The sequence below is a fragment of the Umbelopsis ramanniana genome, assembly GCF_025399195.1.
Source record: "Umbelopsis ramanniana AG unplaced genomic scaffold K450scaffold_26, whole genome shotgun sequence".
Lineage (NCBI taxonomy): Eukaryota > Fungi > Mucoromycota > Umbelopsidomycetes > Umbelopsidales > Umbelopsidaceae > Umbelopsis > Umbelopsis ramanniana.
In genome coordinates, this window is record NW_026252112.1 from 225,101 (window position 1) to 240,432 (window position 15,332).

The following is a 15,332-nucleotide window of genomic DNA, read 5'->3' on the forward strand; positions in this document are numbered from 1 at the left end:
ACCGACATTGGAAATATGTCCTTGTGATCAACAAAGAATAAAGTTTTAACAACCGAAGACCTCATCCGTCATATGAAGCCCTCTTGGGGAATAGTTTCGATCATTTCAACCTGGTATTTCTTACCAGGAAGTACTATGCTGTCAATCAGGAAGCTTCCTCCACTTCCAGTGCTTTTGGCGCATTCAAAAAGCGCGTTAGGTCTTGTAGGAAAGGAATGCACGATGCGGAACGCCAAGGGTGCACGAACAAATTGTTAGGTAATTGAAATGCCGTGAGAAGGAGCAGAAACCGTCAACGTTAAAGATAATGATGGACATGTAGCAAAATGTATCAATGGAATGAGTCTATTCAAAACCAATGATTTTCAGTACTACTACACTTCAATTTGTTTGACAACTGTAATCCATAGCTCCTGTGCTCCCCATGTTATGATTTTGGGTTGTCGTACCTCTATGGGTTTGGGAACATCTGGAAGGAAACGGGTTAGCGTGTTTTATTCCCCACACTTGTTAAACGACGCCTTTATATTGCCGATTTAGCAAATTTAAGGCGGTTAAAGGCGACTCAACGTACACTTTGTGGAAAATACGCCGTTATGTAGCCATCTGTTGTTGCAAAGTGTGGAGAAATCAACAGATAAACTAGAAGAACATGATGTAGCAAATTCACATGACGAAGGTGAGAAAGTGATAGGCCGCTAAGCGATACCATACTAGTTTTGTGTACACCATGTCGATTTGACTGATTTCCTTTTTGTACAGGAAAAACGTCCCTGGTAATAAATTTGGTGCGTAAGAAAACTCGGTCGACTTGCTGCGAATCCTTCTTTCCTCACTCCTTTTTTTTCCCTTGGCTCCTATTACCACATTTTATATATACTGAAGTCATGGTCAATATACCAGTTGCTCCAGCAAACGCAACAACAGCTGGGCTGTTTGTTCAAGAACTTGCTCCCATAGGAGGTTCATTGGTTGGATCGTTCTTTGTCGGATTAATCCCTCTGATTGTTGTGCTTGTTATGTTGGGTGTTTTCAGAATCCCAGCACACTATTCATCGTTCGCCGGTCTAGTAGTATGGTAGGTTGTGCAAAAGGGGGGGGGGCTAAGTACAACACAGCCCAAGATTTACAACTTCTTTGCATCCGAAATAGCATTTTCATCGCTATATTTGCCTGGCACATGCCGGCACAGCAATGCTTTGAATCGATTGCCAACGGTATCGTCTGTAAGTCATATTTCCTGCATCATTGACTAAATTTTTTTCAATATGCTTTATTCACATTTTTGCAAAAGATGCCAACTGGCCTATCATGTGGATTGTCGTCAATGCAATGTAAGTCGGATACTGCACGGCTGATCTCTTTCTTGTTGTGAATACCGCGGCTAATCCGAACCATATTATCCTCTGCCATCTTGCCATACTTGTCAATTTGGTCCCATTTTTCCCCACATTGTCTTTTTAAGGTTCATATACAATATTGCTGTCCGCAGTGGAAAGTTTGAGCTCTTCCGGCGCTGGATGATTTCTAATACACCAGCTGATAAGCGTATATTGCTGTTGATCATTGGATACAGTTTTGGTGCATTACTAGAAGGTACGTCATGGTTGGAATCCGACAGCTTTTAAGCCATGCTATTTCGCGAAATGCATGCGGGTAAAAGGGAAGACTAATAGAATTTCGGAACCATAGGTGTGGCGGGCTTTGGTACTCCTGGAGCTATCTGTTCCTCCCTTCTCGTTTCGCTTGGGTAAGGTCGCATTGATATACACTGGATCATCAAGCGCTGCTGACAAATACCATCTCATTTTAGCTTTGACCCCATTGATGCATTGACTTACACTCTGATATTCGACACGACTCCTGTCGCCTTCGGTGCTTTGGGTATTCCTGTTACCACTTTGGCTACCCTGACCGGCTTGCCAGCAAAGTCGTTATCCCAAATGATTGGCCGTCAATTGCCTTTCGTGTCACTGTTTCTGCCCACCTATGCGCTTTTGTTTTATGCTGGCTGGCGTGATGGTCTTTTAGCGTGCTGGCCTGCTGGCGCTGTTGCCGGTATTTCATTTGCTGTAACACAGGTGAGAAAACACGAAGAGAATGTGCCTTTGACCGCCAACGCTGATCCCTTTTTTGTAGGCTATCTTTTCTAACTTGGTTGGACCAGAACTACCAGATCTCATTGCCGGTCTTGTATCGTTGATCGCCATTATCGGATTTGTTCAGTGGTGGAAGCCTCCGTATAACGAAAAGTATGTGGCAACCATGGTGGTCGCTGGAGGTGAGGAACCTCTCGCGCCACAGAGAAGATCTTCCGACGTATCCAGTAAGCAAGAGATTCATGAGGAGGAAAATGCTACCAAAGACGGAGAGGAAACCCACCATGGATCAGACGAGAAGGCGACGTCTTCAGACGATGCAATTCCTACAGAAAATGAAGGTCGTCAAGTTGCACCCGCTAATGCTGTGGTTGAAAAGCCCACATTATATGAAGCTTTGTTTGCTTGGCTGCCTTGGTTGCTCATCGTTGTCATTGTCATCATTTGGACCTTCTGCAAAGTTTCCGCCATTGGACAGGTCAATGTTCATTGGCCACATCTTGACAACCAAGTATGGCTAACTTTGTATGAGAAGAAGTATGCCGCAGTGTGGTCTTTCCAACCTTTAGCAACGGGAACTGCCATTTTGGTGGCCGGTCTTGTTTTCTTGATCTGCGTTCTGCTGACAGGAGAACATATTTCCATTGCTTGGTTATCGGTGGTCGATACTGCAAAGCAGCTGTTTTACCCTGTTATTACCGTATCTTTTATCATGGCTTTCGCCTACTTGTATAATTACAGTGGTAAGTTGACACGGGAATATGTATGCGAAACTGGAACGTTTTATTCTAACACAATTACTAGGTATCGCTTATACGGTTGGATTAACCTTATCCAGTGTGGGTCGTGCATTCCCCTTCCTCTCTGTATGGCTGGGTTGGCTTGCTTGCTTCCTCTCTGGTAGTGATACTTCGGCAAACTCGCTGTTCGGTAACCTTCAAGTGGTTGCTGCCAGACAGATCGGTTTGTCTCCAATTTTGATGGCTGCCGCTAACTCCTCCGGTGCCGTCACATCTAAGATGATTTCTCCTCAAAACTTGACGACCGGCGTTGCTACCATTGGTCTTCGCGGCAAGGAAGGCTTGGTGCTTCGACGTACCATCGTCCACAGTATTATCATGTGCTTGGCCCTCGGTGTGATCACTTGCATTGAACAATATGGTATCCCACAATTGATTCCCCCAGAGTAATTTAATCGTTATCCCAACCGGAGAAAGTCAACATTTTTGATGAATTAAGATCTGTAAGATATGAACACTAGTATACTTAGCTTTACTTCTGACTTAAAAAACGAAATAAAAAAAATATATATGACATTACTTCTACTCTTGATTTCTTGTTTCCTTTTCGTGGTATAGCCTGTGGGCTTGCATTCCCCAAGTGAACATGGCTTTTCCGCAAATACTGCATGTGTCCCAAGTCTCGTCTCCGTCACCTAACAATACCATTGATTCATAGTCAGAAGGGGCGAATCCTGTGTCATCGTCATAATCCACTTCTTCATTGCTACGTTTTCGTTTTAATGGCTGCTGCAGTGGAGGCGTGGTAGTTGGTGAAGTCTCTTCTATCTTGGAACCGTTATCATGATCAAGTGTCGGCGAACGATGGTGCTGAGCAATTTCTCGCTGAATGTCAAGAGGTAAATCGGACCACGTCGACTCGTCGATGTCATCTGGTCGTAACGGAGGATGTTCCAATGCACTCTTTCCTTTTGCAAATAAGTTTTGGATGGACGTGGCCGGCCGTTTTGTTGAAAGATGGGCAGCAGCTATGTTGAGGCTAGCAGAGTCGCAAAATGAGTTTTTAACAAGGGCAGCTAGCATGAAAGTAGACCGATAAACTTACAGAGTCAATGCAAACGGCTCTTTCACCAAATTTCTGAGCATAGGTAGAAGCGACTGCTCAACGAGAGCGTCGGCTCGCTCGGGTATCGAACGGGATATATCAAATACATCGACCGGCATGCGACTGCTTTTGCTGATTCGGGTGTCTCGCAAACCTTTGGAGTCTCGCCAAGTGCCGTCGTCGTTTTTTCCTCGGTTACGCGTGGTAAGGCGTAACGTCGTGGGATACTTTACAAATTCGTCTTTGACCCTTAACTCCACCTCCAACCGTTGAATGAAATCGATGGAGAGGTCATGCAGTCTGGCTGTGGCATCTGCCATGGTTTTACAAAGCCTGAAGGAATCTTCGATGGATATTTGACTTGGAATTAGGGGAGTTGGCAAAACTTGAGAGTTGTCGATGCCATGAATTAAATCCCACAGCAGAGGTCCTTGTCGATCTCCAAACCATTTTAAAAATTGTTGTATAGTACAGTGTTGATGAACATATGATACAGTAAGTTCTGGTAAATACCAGGCTTCGCCTTCCTGTGCCGCTTCTTCGACATCGTCCAGTGCGTCGTCTTCGTTCGCCTGATGTTCGTCTTTCAGCAATCCTAGATTCTTACAAAGCGTGCGGCTAGCTTTGTATCCAATACCCATGATTTTTCTAATATGCAATGGCTCAAGAAACGCTGCGTATTTATCAGGACATAGCAGGGTTTGATCATTGGGCTTGTGTACGTCTGCGGCAAGTTTCGCAAATATTTTGGATGTCGCGATTCCAGCGCTGCATGTGAACCCAAGACGGTCTTTGATTTGATTTCTTATGTAGAACGCAAGGTGCGACGCGGCGTGAAGCTTGATCGTCTGCCAGCTAAGACGTTTCTGGGATTGTGAAGACTGACTCATACGATCTCCATCGCTGTCGATCTTAAAGCCTATCCAGTTGTATGGATTGTATGTGAAACTCTGTCCATTCAACGGAATTCGAAAAGTCTGTACTTCTTCGAGTGCCGTTGTCGAGTCAGGATCACCGTTCCATCCAAGCTCGGTCAGATGAGCTTCCATCATATCTGTAACATCTTTCCATTGTTGAAATGAGCGTTTGGTCCTAATTCATGATGTATGCTTATCCATCGACCTACCTATGAAGAGCTCATCGAGGCCAAGGCGTTCTACTTTTTGACCTGTCACTAGGCTTCTTACAAGGTGAAATATACCTTTCGACGCGGCTCTATATCTCGCCAAATCCTCTCCGTTGACAATGAAAAGCTCTTCGTCCGAGAAAAGTTTTAGTATAATCAGATAATACTTGGTAATAGGTAACAAAACGAAAAAAATTTACATACCAGGACAAGCTTTCAAGGCGTCGCCAAGTAATTGTAGTTTGCGCACACCTTTTGCTCGGGCGATATAATTGCAAGTGACAATGATATGCTTTTCTAAGCGGGTTAGTCGGTTGTGATGACGAAGGACCAAGTGTGTCCAAGTGCATAACGGTTTGTACCTTCTGCTGAACGCCAAACGGCTGACTTTTCAGGGCTGGATTCTCAAGCTCTTCGACCTAATGAATATGAGTGAGCGCTACATGCGTGAAACAAGAACATCATTCAGCGTCATTGCGCACCTGGCCATAAAAAAAGTCGATATCGGTCTGAATAATAACGCGTTGGTCATTAGCAGAATTTGACATGACACTGCCAGCCGAAAAGGCAGTGAAGGCAAAAATTTACTCTGGTATTGGTATTTGGAGCCGCATGAATTTGGTAAATTGAAATAACACCTTTGTTATTAAAAGACTTTGCTAAAGTTCACCCTATCTATCTGTTTTTATAAAGCATTAAACCAATTTCACGCATTCCATAAATGAAGTACATGATCGTAAAATGAACATGTTGCTATTAAATCGTCGTCGTGGTTATATACCCAATCGCCACCATATGTCATCGATGTATGATCGAGGAATTCAGTTGTGACCTCGCATTGGATTTTATCTGCAACGTCAATCAATTAAAAGTTTATAAATATGGTAATATCTCTGGAAATCTCTTACCTTCGCTATTGTCAATCAAGCCGCCTTTAACGTTTACTACAAAACCACCCGCGTGCATCGACGCTGAAAGCAAGGTGTCCTTCTTCGTAGGGTGCCATTTGATTCGCCATATTCCTCCACCTGTCTCTATTTCGGTCAGAGGCGCTCTCATCGAACGCGTGTCCCAAATACGTAGCCTTTCGTCGTAACTGAACAGAGTATGAGTGGCGTTGCTTGTGCGTTAGCGTTGTTATCTGCCAACTTACCTTCCCGTGGCAAGAATATGCTCGGTGTGAGGAGAAGATTGAATGGCTGTGACGCCCATATCGTGTCTGTAGATGTAGCATAAGTCAGTAAACGAACCATGCTGAGGCTTCTTTCATTTCTTCATCGCATGCATACTTTTTACTTGTGAATGTTGGCTGTGAAACGCCCATTCTCATGTCCCAACCTTTGAACAGACAGTCATCCGCACCTTAATACCAAGGGAAAATGTTGGGAATTACGAATAATTTTTTTATGTTTATAATTATTCGCAAAGACTCTCTTACCAGTATAAATCACTTCCGTTTGCCAATAATTGAAAGCCGCTATCCATGCTTCAAGATCATGGGCTTGCCATTGCTCCACAATAGTAACATCAGAAGTAGAGTTCACATCAAACAAGGTTATTTCGCCGGAAGAATGAGATGTCACTATCTGAGTTTTGGATGTACTGACACCAGGTGGTAAGTTGAGCGTTGAAGGGTTGGTATCATTGCTTTGATCTCTTACCGATCTCTGATCCGGGTTGACCAGTCTAGTGAAAGACATAAAACAGAAGGATCTGTCGTTTGAATTGAGTGAAGCTTCTCAAATTGTGGGGAATCCTGCAGATACACCGAGTTGAGTAATCGAGCAAGGCGATCCTGCTAGAGGCATTGGAAAACTTACTACATTATCGTCATATCCATACAGAGACAGTCCGCCAACCGAGTCTGCAACTCCAAGAACTTGATTGTTCTCAATGAGTTGATGGCACCTATTTATCTCGCAATTAGTCACTGCGACACAATTTCGCAACATCGTTTTCGGTCACTCCTGCTTACCATTTCATATCCAATATAGCAGGGGTTTCCAATGCCTGCTGCTGCTGTCTAGCTCAGATGGTCAATCAATGCACACGTCCTGATATTTAGCCTACAGCACTTACAAACGAACGCTTTGGTCGTCTTTCTCTAATTTATACAAATATAATCGGCCTTTGCGCTGCATAGCTTTATCCGACTCAGCGGCTTGGTCATTCTGTTCTTGGTCGTTGTATAATTGGTAGGTTCCGCATGCAAGGTAGTTTGATTTATTTTGAAATGGGCAGAACTCGGTAGAATCTGCACTGTACTCCGTGTCTAATGAGAACAAGGATTTCGCTTGAACCATTGGTCCTGTTGAAACTTTTTTGAAGCGGCTCAAACGTTGATATTCTTTGTTCTTTATTTTCGAAGGGACTGTCGCCAAAAGTTTCGCGCTCCGGTAAACCCAACCTGGAATCCAACCTACTATCCCAATTCACCATTACCTCTACACCAAGTGCAGCGCTACAGCAGGATGAATGTGTTCGAGCTTGTGCCTGATCAGCATTCCCTTGACTTGAGTGTCCAGGTAGTGTCACTCTTGACCAAAGCAACTTATACTCATGAAAAAAGTAAGATGCACAGTTCCAATACGCTATTACTACCGATACTGAGACTGACATTTTTTTTTCTCCTCTTCTTCCTTCAGCTGGAGAAATTATACAAGTTGCTGAATACTTGGTTGCAGACCCGACAGCGCAAGTCATTTTCAAGGCGGAGGCGGGTAAGTACGAGTGGCCGTTTGATATACTGAAATGACAGATCGTCTTGCGCAATGATAATGATAGACCTTGACTTTAGATCAAATCCATATGCTAGAACAACATCAACACGTTCGTCTCTTGAATGCTCGGACAACGGCCCTACATGGCCATCTGAGAATAGTTGTCGACCAGCATGAGAAATTTGGTGGACGCGTTCTCCCCGACACAGAAGCCATCGATATCCCATTACCATCTAGCCTCCCCAACATATCCGATGTAGAGTTCACATTGTCTTGATAAACCCCCCGCCTGTTAATAGCTCTATGTAATATTATGTCAGTGTATAGCCGAAAGCGTAATTTTCAACTAGCCAATTTTCAATCTCATTTTTATTTTCCTCCACAATTTTGCGAGTGCTACGCTCTCAGCAATACTCTTACCATGGCTGGTGATCGGTGTTCTGTCTGTGAGCACAATGTATCCGATGCAGCAAAATCAGCACAATGTTTAACATGTCACCATTGTAATCGAACATTTCATACCTCCTGCCTTCAATTACACCAACTACCTAAAACCCATGATTCATTTTATTGTCAAGATTGCTCAGCTCAGCACGGTCCAATAACGAACAAGTCGCCAACTCAGGCCTTGTCCACCACTTCGAAAACAGCAAAGCCCTCATTTTCGGGTGCAGATAAACAAATAATCCGAAAATCAGATAGACAGCACACTAAACTTAATTATGCTGACATGAACGAAGGGCTTATGGGAGACGAAAAGATTTGGGAGAAAATCATCAACTCAAAGCAGTTTGCTGTAGACCCTTTCAAACGCTATGACGGAGACCAAGTGACCATCGAATTCATACGTCAAAATGGCCTGAATGAACCCATTGTTTTTCCTCACCAAGCTGGCTTGGACATGATGATGCCCGATTCCAATATCACCGTTCGAGATATTGCCAATTTAGTTGGTAGGTCATTTTGTGTAGTGCTGCAACTGTAGGAGGAAAGCAAACTGACTTTTTCTGTCTGCCGGAAAAGGTCTGGACACTCCAGTAGATGTCATAGGTAAAAAGCGTTGCACCTTACCATATAGTTATGTATAAATACACCACTGAAAACTTATGCCATAACCATCAGATGTCGCGACACAAGCAGAGCAGCCCGGCTGGAATATGGCGAAATGGGCAGATTACTTCCACAGTGAAGACCGAGATAGGATACGGAATGTCATTAGCTTAGAAATCAGCGGCACCAAATTTGCTGAACGTATTCGCCGACCAAAGCTTGTTCGGTAAGCAATTCTGTTACGAAACACAGGGCATGGCATTGCCAGTTATATTAATATTACTTGCTTTAGTGACATGGATTGGATTGACAATGTTTGGCCTGCTGACTTGAAAGTAAATGAATACCCCAAAGTCCAGCTGTATTGTCTGATGGGGACCAAAAACTCTTATACCGACTTGTAAGTTTTTGCACTACTGAATGTTACATGGACCTTTTAATAACGTACATACTCATTGCTGTGGACCGTCCTTCAGCCATATTGATTTTGGTGGAACTTCGGTATGTGCTTTATGTTTCTTGTCTTGCAATGTACAACTCTGCCTTACACTCTTTCCGCTATAGGTTTTTTACCATATAATATCGGGATCAAAGGTTTTCTATTTTATCCCTCCGACACCAACTAATGTGAGGAAATATGAAAAGTGGAGCTCATCACCAGACCAACCTACAATATTTCTCGGTGATGAAGTCAAAGAGTGCTACAAAGTGCATATCACGGCTGGTCATACCATGTAAGTACATGCACCGACAGATGGCTAAGAAACGTCTTGAAGACCTGTTGCTGATAGCATGACAGGATAATTCCATCAGGATGGATACACTCTGTTTTCACGCCAGAAGATTCTATCGTTATAGGAGGTAATTTTTTACAAGGTTATGCAATGGAACAGCAGCTCGATATATATGAGTTGGAAGATAGGACCGGCGTACCGCAAAAATTCAGATTCCCTTATTTCTTACGGATGAACTGGTATGCTGCTGAGAAATATGGAAAACTTCTGCAAGGTAACAAAAGTAACATTTATGTGTCGAATAGGCATTTTCATAAGTAACGGTTTTTTTTATGTATATCTTTATTAGATCATCCAGAACAAGTTAGTACGGTCGAATTGAAAGGGTTGAAGAGGTTGGCAGATTACCTGCTATCAGAGACAGAGTACCTGGATTCAAAAATGGGCACTACTGACAAACGACGCCAAGTGCGGCAAGACATACCCAGCACTATCAGCGATCCTGTGGGACTTGTCAAGCAGCTTTCAAATAATGTAGAAGCCGCGCTAGCAAACATACCCACAGTCGCGACACCAACCACCAAGCGCGGTCTCAAGGTCAAGTTGAAAGTACAGCCAACTCCTAGTACCAAGGAACCGGCAAAGCAACCGCGATTGAAGCTGAAAGTCAAGCAGGTGCCAGCAGGGCGACCGAAAAAAGAGGATGACGACTTTGTATATGATGATAGTCAATATTTCGATGAAGAGATTGATGAGGATGTCCTTGCTGCTGAAGACGATGATGATGAGTATGTTCAGGCCGAAGGACAGCGAAAAGCGGTGGCGGCAAAACGACCCAAACCAGTGGGAACAGCTTCGGGAACACCGACCAAGCGCAAGCATAGCGACAAGAAAACATATCATGACGATAGTAGTGATGACGGTCTTGGTACTGGCACAGTGAAGGCCAAACGGGTCAGCCAAAAGAATGCAGGCGAAGCAGCAGCTGAGAAGAAAAACAAGGGATCAGTCAAACAACGTTTGCTAAATCGAATAAAAAAGAAATAGTCGTTAGGAGGAGATTCTTTAATGAACAAAACACCAAGATTGTATGTTTCTGAGCAAAAGGATTTTGTTGTTACGGGGAGATGGTGGGTCTAATGAATCAAACAGGAAGGGAGGCTGGCGGTAAAAAAAAAAAATTACAATACAATAGAAAACCAAAAAGAGCTATTTACCAAGCAAGATATGATAGTAGAATGGGAAGTTAGGTTCTGCCTCGAATGAGGCCCTGATAGCTAGCACCTTCAACACCCAACATAGGATCATTATTATTAGTAGCGACATCCTCTTCGTCATCATCCTCTTCCTCCTCTTCACCATCCGACTGCTTATCTGCATGATTGTTGGTAGCATCTTGGCGAGCTTGTTGCTGCTTTCTTCTCTTCTTTCGTTGTCGATACATACATTTTTTCAAACTCTGTTTCATCTCCAACATGGTGAATGGTTTGGAAATAAAGTCGTTCATGCCTGCTTCAATACAAATCTGACGATCTTGCATGGAGGCAGAGGCCGTCAAAGCAATAATATACACGTCATGCACGTTGTTCAGTTCTGTATTAGGAGAATGGCGAGCAGAAATGATCGATTTGGTGACTTCGAGACCATCCATTTCCGGCATGTATAGATCCATCTAAACGAGGGGAAAGAAGCGCATTTAGACATGTATCAAAGTGACGCATAGCGTAAATTACTCGCTCTGCAGCAAACTTACAAATATCAAATCAAATCGGCTTCTTCGCATGGCATCCAGTACCTCACGTCCATTGTTAGCAATTTCGACACCAGTATAGCCCAGCCGTTTAAGAATACTGATAGCAATCTTTTGATTGAGCACATTATCTTCGGCCAACAAAATCTTGATGGGAAATGAAATGGCTAGATTTTCTTCGTTCGTGTTGCCTCCGCGCCGCTGATGATGATGTTGCTTAGCCACAGACGCTCGCGATGACCGACTATGGCTTGCAACTTGACCACCGCTCGTTGCCGTGGTAGTCAACAGGCTGTTAGAGCTACGAGGAGCATTGGATGATGAAGAATCAGAATTTTGACTTGGCGTGCACGTAGTATGGAAAGATTCCCCTGCCGTTGTGCGTGGTGGTGATGAAGAGAGCGATGGTACATACCCAGATCCGGTGGTTACGCCAGTTTGCGGTTTGAGTCCGGGACTATAACCCGGCGGTCCGGTGGAAGGTACCCCAACAGCCATGGTTGGGTCTGATTTAGTGCTAGCGGATTGGCCCCTTGATGCACTTGACAACGGTTTAGAGTCCACGTTAATGGCTACAGATGGATGCTTGGTATTTGACTGTATTCCTAGATGAAATGACGAAGGGGGTGGTTGAGGTACTGGCCATGTTAAAGGTGGTATAGCTGACTGATGATGACCAGTACTAGACTGCAAAGTTTGTGCTAAAGATACAGCAGGTGAGGCAGGTCGTGTGGTATGTGCGACAGGTTGAGAAAAATATCCCTGTGCGTGTGCAGCATTGTGCGAAGGTGATAAACAGCCAGAAGCTGGCGATGTAAACTCCTGAGACCCATCTGTATTCAATGACTGTGTGCCGCTCGTTCCTTCTGATGAAGTCGAGCAAGGCGATGGTGGTGATGTGAGTGGTGTCCAGCCATCTGACGATCGATTTCCTGGTGTGTCTGGTTGGTGTGCAGCCACAGCAATGGGAATAGTCAAAGCAAACCTGGATCCAACACCTTCTTCTGACTCGACCCACAAACCACCGCCCATATGATTAACTAGAGTGCTGGAAATAGCCAAACCAAGACCAGTTCCGCCGTAACGTCTGGCGGTGGAAATGTCGATTTGAGAAAAGGATTTGAACAGCTTGGGGAGTCGGTCAGAGGGTATGCCGATTCCAGTATCGCGAACTGATATCTCTAGAATTACAGTTTGATCAACGCCAATCAAAGCGTCTGTTCCTTCTTGTGAAGGATTTGCCGCCGAAGCTTGTTTGGCTTTTTGTGCTGTAGACTCACGGACAGCTCTAGATCGAATATTCTCAATCTTTGCCTCGTACACGGGTTTGCCAGTAATGGAAGAGATGGTGGTAGTGTTTGTTTGCACCGCATTTGGCACGTACCGTTTGATGTTGACCTCTATATGGCCCTCTTTTGTAAACTATTCAGGTGACAGACAAATTAGTGGAACGATAAAAAAAAAACGCAGCTAAACAAAAAAGAAATCACATTACCTTGACAGCATTAGAACAAAGATTCAAAACGATTTGAGTCAACCGCATAGAGTCACCAATCAAGATGTCAGGAACATCTCGCTCTATCTTCCATACCAGAGGCAATAGGGTTTTGCCCTTCATTACTCGCGGTAAAGGCGAGTTAGCAGACTCCTTGGAGACCCGTGATAGTACTTGTTTCAAAGAGCTTGAGTCTTCTACGTCGGCTGGACATTCGATTAAATGTACAATTTTATTCTGCAAATTGGTGGTGGCTTGATGACGAGCCATATTGAGCGTATCTAGGCGAGAGAAAATTTGTCAGAGGGGTGGTGACCATGTTACAGCTCAACAGAAAAATATATCTCACCTTTCACACATTTTCGAAGGCTAAACTTTCGCTTTTCAAGCTTCAGCTTTGGATCATGATTGAGTTTGGAGATATCGAGGATATCGTTGATAACCTGGAGGGGTTTTTCATAAAATGAGTTACGAAAGACAAAATGGGTCGAGGCAGAGACCTAACTATACATACAGTCAAAAGATGATGCCCGCTCGTCTGAATGACTTCCAAATGTTCAGTTTGCTCTTCACTAAGAGTTTCTCTCTCTTGTAACAGTAGATCGGTTAAAGCGATGACAGCATTCATCGGAGTTCTAAGAAAAGGAGTTAGTGGGGTTCAGAGTAGAAATCCCACTAAGGGTGTAAATTACCGTATCTCATGGCTCATGTCAGCCAGAAACTTAATCTTATTCTCTGCATCCTGTTTAGCCGCTTCTCGAGTCGACATTAATCGTTCCTCTTCACGTATCCGTTCCAGTTCTCGACCAGTTCGAAGTTTAACGGCTTCCAGTAATTTCAAGATGTGATGTGCATCCTGAGACGTAATAGGCTTGTCATGTAGGATACCCATTACGCCAATGCACTCTTTAGGAGGAGTTGGAGGGGTAGAAATAGGAAAGTCTTCAGACGGCGTGATCGGCAAACCAACGGCTACCATGGATTGAAAACCTTGGTAGGCTGGATAGCTTATGGCCAGATCTTGCAGGATGATTTGCTGACCATGCTGAATAGCATGCTGGTGAGGAGTACCTTCGAGCCGCAACACAGTCTTGAGTGGATCCGACCTATACCAATATAAAAAAAAATTTAAGTATGACGGGTCAGATGTGCTAAGATCACCCAGCTTAGTAGGCATGGCGTAATGCTGTGTCTCCCGTTGTCTCGCAATATCTAGCTCCCTGGAGACTTACAATGTAACAGCGTCCTTAGGGTTGACATGAAGGGCTCTAATGACCATCAATTTGTCCTCTTCGGAAAAGGTGTTTTCTTTTCGGTAAAGGTCCGACTCTTTATATTCTTCATACGACAGTAGCTCGTGAACAAACACACTGCGACATGATGTGATGGAAGTGATTTCGGATGCAAGTAAATGCAGGAATCTTAATCCGACATCAGAAAAGGTATTGGTGTATAGCTGTTGTATTTGCGGAGAAAGGTCTTGGTAGAGAGGAGCCTTCGTCTGGGGTATCGTTAGTGGATTATCTTGATGTTGAATTGCATGGGAAGCCGATTTCATCTCTAGGAGTATAGCAGCGTTGGGTGTTCCCGCTTGCTTTCTCTTTTATAGTTGAACGAAAGGACAGCCGTTGTGTTCTCCACCTTACTTTGGAGTGGTTGTGTGAAAGGAAAAGTGGGTTGATTGATTGAGAGCAGCAGGGAAAATGTTAAAAAAAATAATGAGTCTGCAACCTCTTTTGCAGTACGGCGTTTGAATTTTATGATGACAATATTTGTGCTTAGATGTAAACTCTCAACCTCTTGTTGTGCTTGAATAACTAGTCATGGTCAACCACTTTATGCTCAACATAACATATAGACACCAGCGTATTTCAGGAACAAACAAACGCTAGAAGTGGATAATGTAGCAGTAGGTCGGTAACGCTCACTCATATCTAACATCATAAAAAACTTGGCAAAAGCATATTCAATTCATGATGACTTTTAAATCATTATGTCCCTTGTTGCATCAGGGAAGCAGCCTTGCTCTATGGCCCCTTTTCATTTTTTTCATGCAAACTCCTCTGCATGGTCGCTTGCCTGTCTCCATTACTACGCATGATGGATAGATGCATTCTTCGATAACGTCGTCATCAATGCATATCATAATGACCATCTTAGCCTCGTTGCGCAAAAAGAGATAACATACAAAGAGTCGTTTGATGATCGGTTATGGGATAAATCTCATCTATTTCAGGCTCTTTCGTGGATCATCCGTCTGATTTAACTCCATGTAACCATTTGAAATTCTTATAAAACCGAGAGAAATTACGTATGTGCATAGGATCTGCCAGGTAGGCAGGAATTTCACCAGCGAATGAAGGTTAAAGCATTTACTGAGTGCGTCTTACCCACACTAGCTTAAAAATCAATGTAAAGACAACGGGTTCATTTCTCAATATATTCCATGAAAAGATTATCTCCACGTTAATGAAGTACGCAGTAGTTTCACGGACGTTGAACATATCTTTTAC

At 43.7% G+C, this 15,332-nt stretch overlaps 6 protein-coding genes across 6 annotated transcripts; 3 read left to right on the forward strand and 3 right to left on the reverse strand.

The window, feature by feature from the left end:
* The first annotated feature begins 838 nt into the window (after window positions 1-838).
* Window positions 839-3,548, forward strand: K450DRAFT_294653 (uncharacterized protein). Its single transcript, XM_051593604.1, has 8 exons — window positions 839-1,078; window positions 1,153-1,226; window positions 1,295-1,334; window positions 1,466-1,596; window positions 1,693-1,750; window positions 1,814-2,081; window positions 2,140-2,842; window positions 2,904-3,548. The coding sequence occupies exons 1-8, from the start codon at window positions 888-890 to the stop codon at window positions 3,287-3,289; spliced, it is 1,851 nt and encodes a 616-aa protein (XP_051444844.1). The 5' UTR covers window positions 839-887; the 3' UTR covers window positions 3,290-3,548.
* On the reverse strand, window positions 3,356-5,628 carry K450DRAFT_240584 (uncharacterized protein). The gene is made up of 7 exons (XM_051588952.1): window positions 5,553-5,628; window positions 5,433-5,489; window positions 5,275-5,362; window positions 5,071-5,199; window positions 3,945-5,007; window positions 3,800-3,878; window positions 3,356-3,667 (listed from the first exon to the last, which is right to left on the reverse strand). The coding sequence occupies exons 1-7, from the start codon at window positions 5,616-5,618 to the stop codon at window positions 3,422-3,424; spliced, it is 1,728 nt and encodes a 575-aa protein (XP_051444845.1). The 5' UTR covers window positions 5,619-5,628; the 3' UTR covers window positions 3,356-3,421.
* Window positions 5,629-5,677: 49 nt separating this feature from the next.
* On the reverse strand, window positions 5,678-7,641 carry K450DRAFT_240592 (uncharacterized protein). The gene is made up of 9 exons (XM_051588953.1): window positions 7,150-7,641; window positions 7,046-7,093; window positions 6,894-6,978; window positions 6,732-6,826; window positions 6,509-6,672; window positions 6,360-6,432; window positions 6,224-6,289; window positions 5,979-6,166; window positions 5,678-5,919 (listed from the first exon to the last, which is right to left on the reverse strand). The coding sequence occupies exons 1-9, from the start codon at window positions 7,371-7,373 to the stop codon at window positions 5,777-5,779; spliced, it is 1,086 nt and encodes a 361-aa protein (XP_051444846.1). The 5' UTR covers window positions 7,374-7,641; the 3' UTR covers window positions 5,678-5,776.
* K450DRAFT_271675 (uncharacterized protein) lies at window positions 7,542-8,067 on the forward strand (the record flags this gene model as incomplete). Its single annotated transcript, XM_051593020.1, has 3 exons — window positions 7,542-7,638; window positions 7,716-7,790; window positions 7,868-8,067. The coding sequence occupies 3 exons, from the start codon at window positions 7,542-7,544 to the stop codon at window positions 8,065-8,067; spliced, it is 372 nt and encodes a 123-aa protein (XP_051444847.1).
* Window positions 8,068-8,211: 144 nt separating this feature from the next.
* On the forward strand, window positions 8,212-10,621 carry K450DRAFT_174584 (uncharacterized protein; the record flags this gene model as incomplete). Its single annotated transcript, XM_051584200.1, has 8 exons — window positions 8,212-8,743; window positions 8,814-8,840; window positions 8,913-9,066; window positions 9,133-9,240; window positions 9,317-9,341; window positions 9,405-9,574; window positions 9,640-9,848; window positions 9,924-10,621. 8 exons carry the CDS (start codon window positions 8,212-8,214, stop codon window positions 10,619-10,621), a joined length of 1,923 nt encoding a protein of 640 aa, XP_051444848.1.
* A 99-nt stretch (window positions 10,622-10,720) lies between these two features.
* Window positions 10,721-14,524, reverse strand: K450DRAFT_240602 (uncharacterized protein). The gene is made up of 8 exons (XM_051588954.1): window positions 14,052-14,524; window positions 13,512-13,925; window positions 13,334-13,454; window positions 13,169-13,262; window positions 12,820-13,100; window positions 11,740-12,746; window positions 11,328-11,625; window positions 10,721-11,246 (listed from the first exon to the last, which is right to left on the reverse strand). The coding sequence occupies exons 1-8, from the start codon at window positions 14,375-14,377 to the stop codon at window positions 10,821-10,823; spliced, it is 2,967 nt and encodes a 988-aa protein (XP_051444849.1). The 5' UTR covers window positions 14,378-14,524; the 3' UTR covers window positions 10,721-10,820.
* Window positions 14,525-15,332: the final 808 nt, after the last annotated feature.

Excerpts from the sequence above, each read along its gene's own strand:
- K450DRAFT_294653 (XM_051593604.1), top strand. The coding sequence starts at position 888 with ATGGTCAATATACCAGTTGCTCCAGCAAACGCAACAACAGCTGGGCTG. Across the intron at positions 1,597-1,692 it reads TTTTGGTGCATTACTAGAAG|GTGTGGCGGGCTTTGGTACT; the intron begins GTACGTCATGGT and ends TCGGAACCATAG. Across the intron at positions 1,751-1,813 it reads TCCCTTCTCGTTTCGCTTGG|CTTTGACCCCATTGATGCAT; the intron begins GTAAGGTCGCAT and ends ATCTCATTTTAG.
- K450DRAFT_240584 (XM_051588952.1), bottom strand. The coding sequence starts at position 5,618 with ATGTCAAATTCTGCTAATGACCAACGCGTTATTATTCAGACCGATATC. Across the intron at positions 5,363-5,432 it reads CGTTTGGCGTTCAGCAGAAG|CATATCATTGTCACTTGCAA; the intron begins GTACAAACCGTT and ends CGCTTAGAAAAG. Across the intron at positions 3,668-3,799 it reads TATTTGCAAAAGGAAAGAGT|ATAGAAGAGACTTCACCAAC; the intron begins GCATTGGAACAT and ends AACGGTTCCAAG.
- K450DRAFT_240592 (XM_051588953.1), bottom strand. The coding sequence starts at position 7,373 with ATGGTTCAAGCGAAATCCTTGTTCTCATTAGACACGGAGTACAGTGCA. Across the intron at positions 6,433-6,508 it reads AACGGAAGTGATTTATACTG|GTGCGGATGACTGTCTGTTC; the intron begins GTAAGAGAGTCT and ends CTTGGTATTAAG. Across the intron at positions 6,167-6,223 it reads CATATTCTTGCCACGGGAAG|TTACGACGAAAGGCTACGTA; the intron begins GTAAGTTGGCAG and ends TACTCTGTTCAG.
- K450DRAFT_240602 (XM_051588954.1), bottom strand. The coding sequence starts at position 14,377 with ATGAAATCGGCTTCCCATGCAATTCAACATCAAGATAATCCACTAACG. Across the intron at positions 13,455-13,511 it reads GACATGAGCCATGAGATACG|AACTCCGATGAATGCTGTCA; the intron begins GTAATTTACACC and ends TCCTTTTCTTAG. Across the intron at positions 13,263-13,333 it reads GCGGGCATCATCTTTTGACT|GTTATCAACGATATCCTCGA; the intron begins GTATGTATAGTT and ends AAACCCCTCCAG.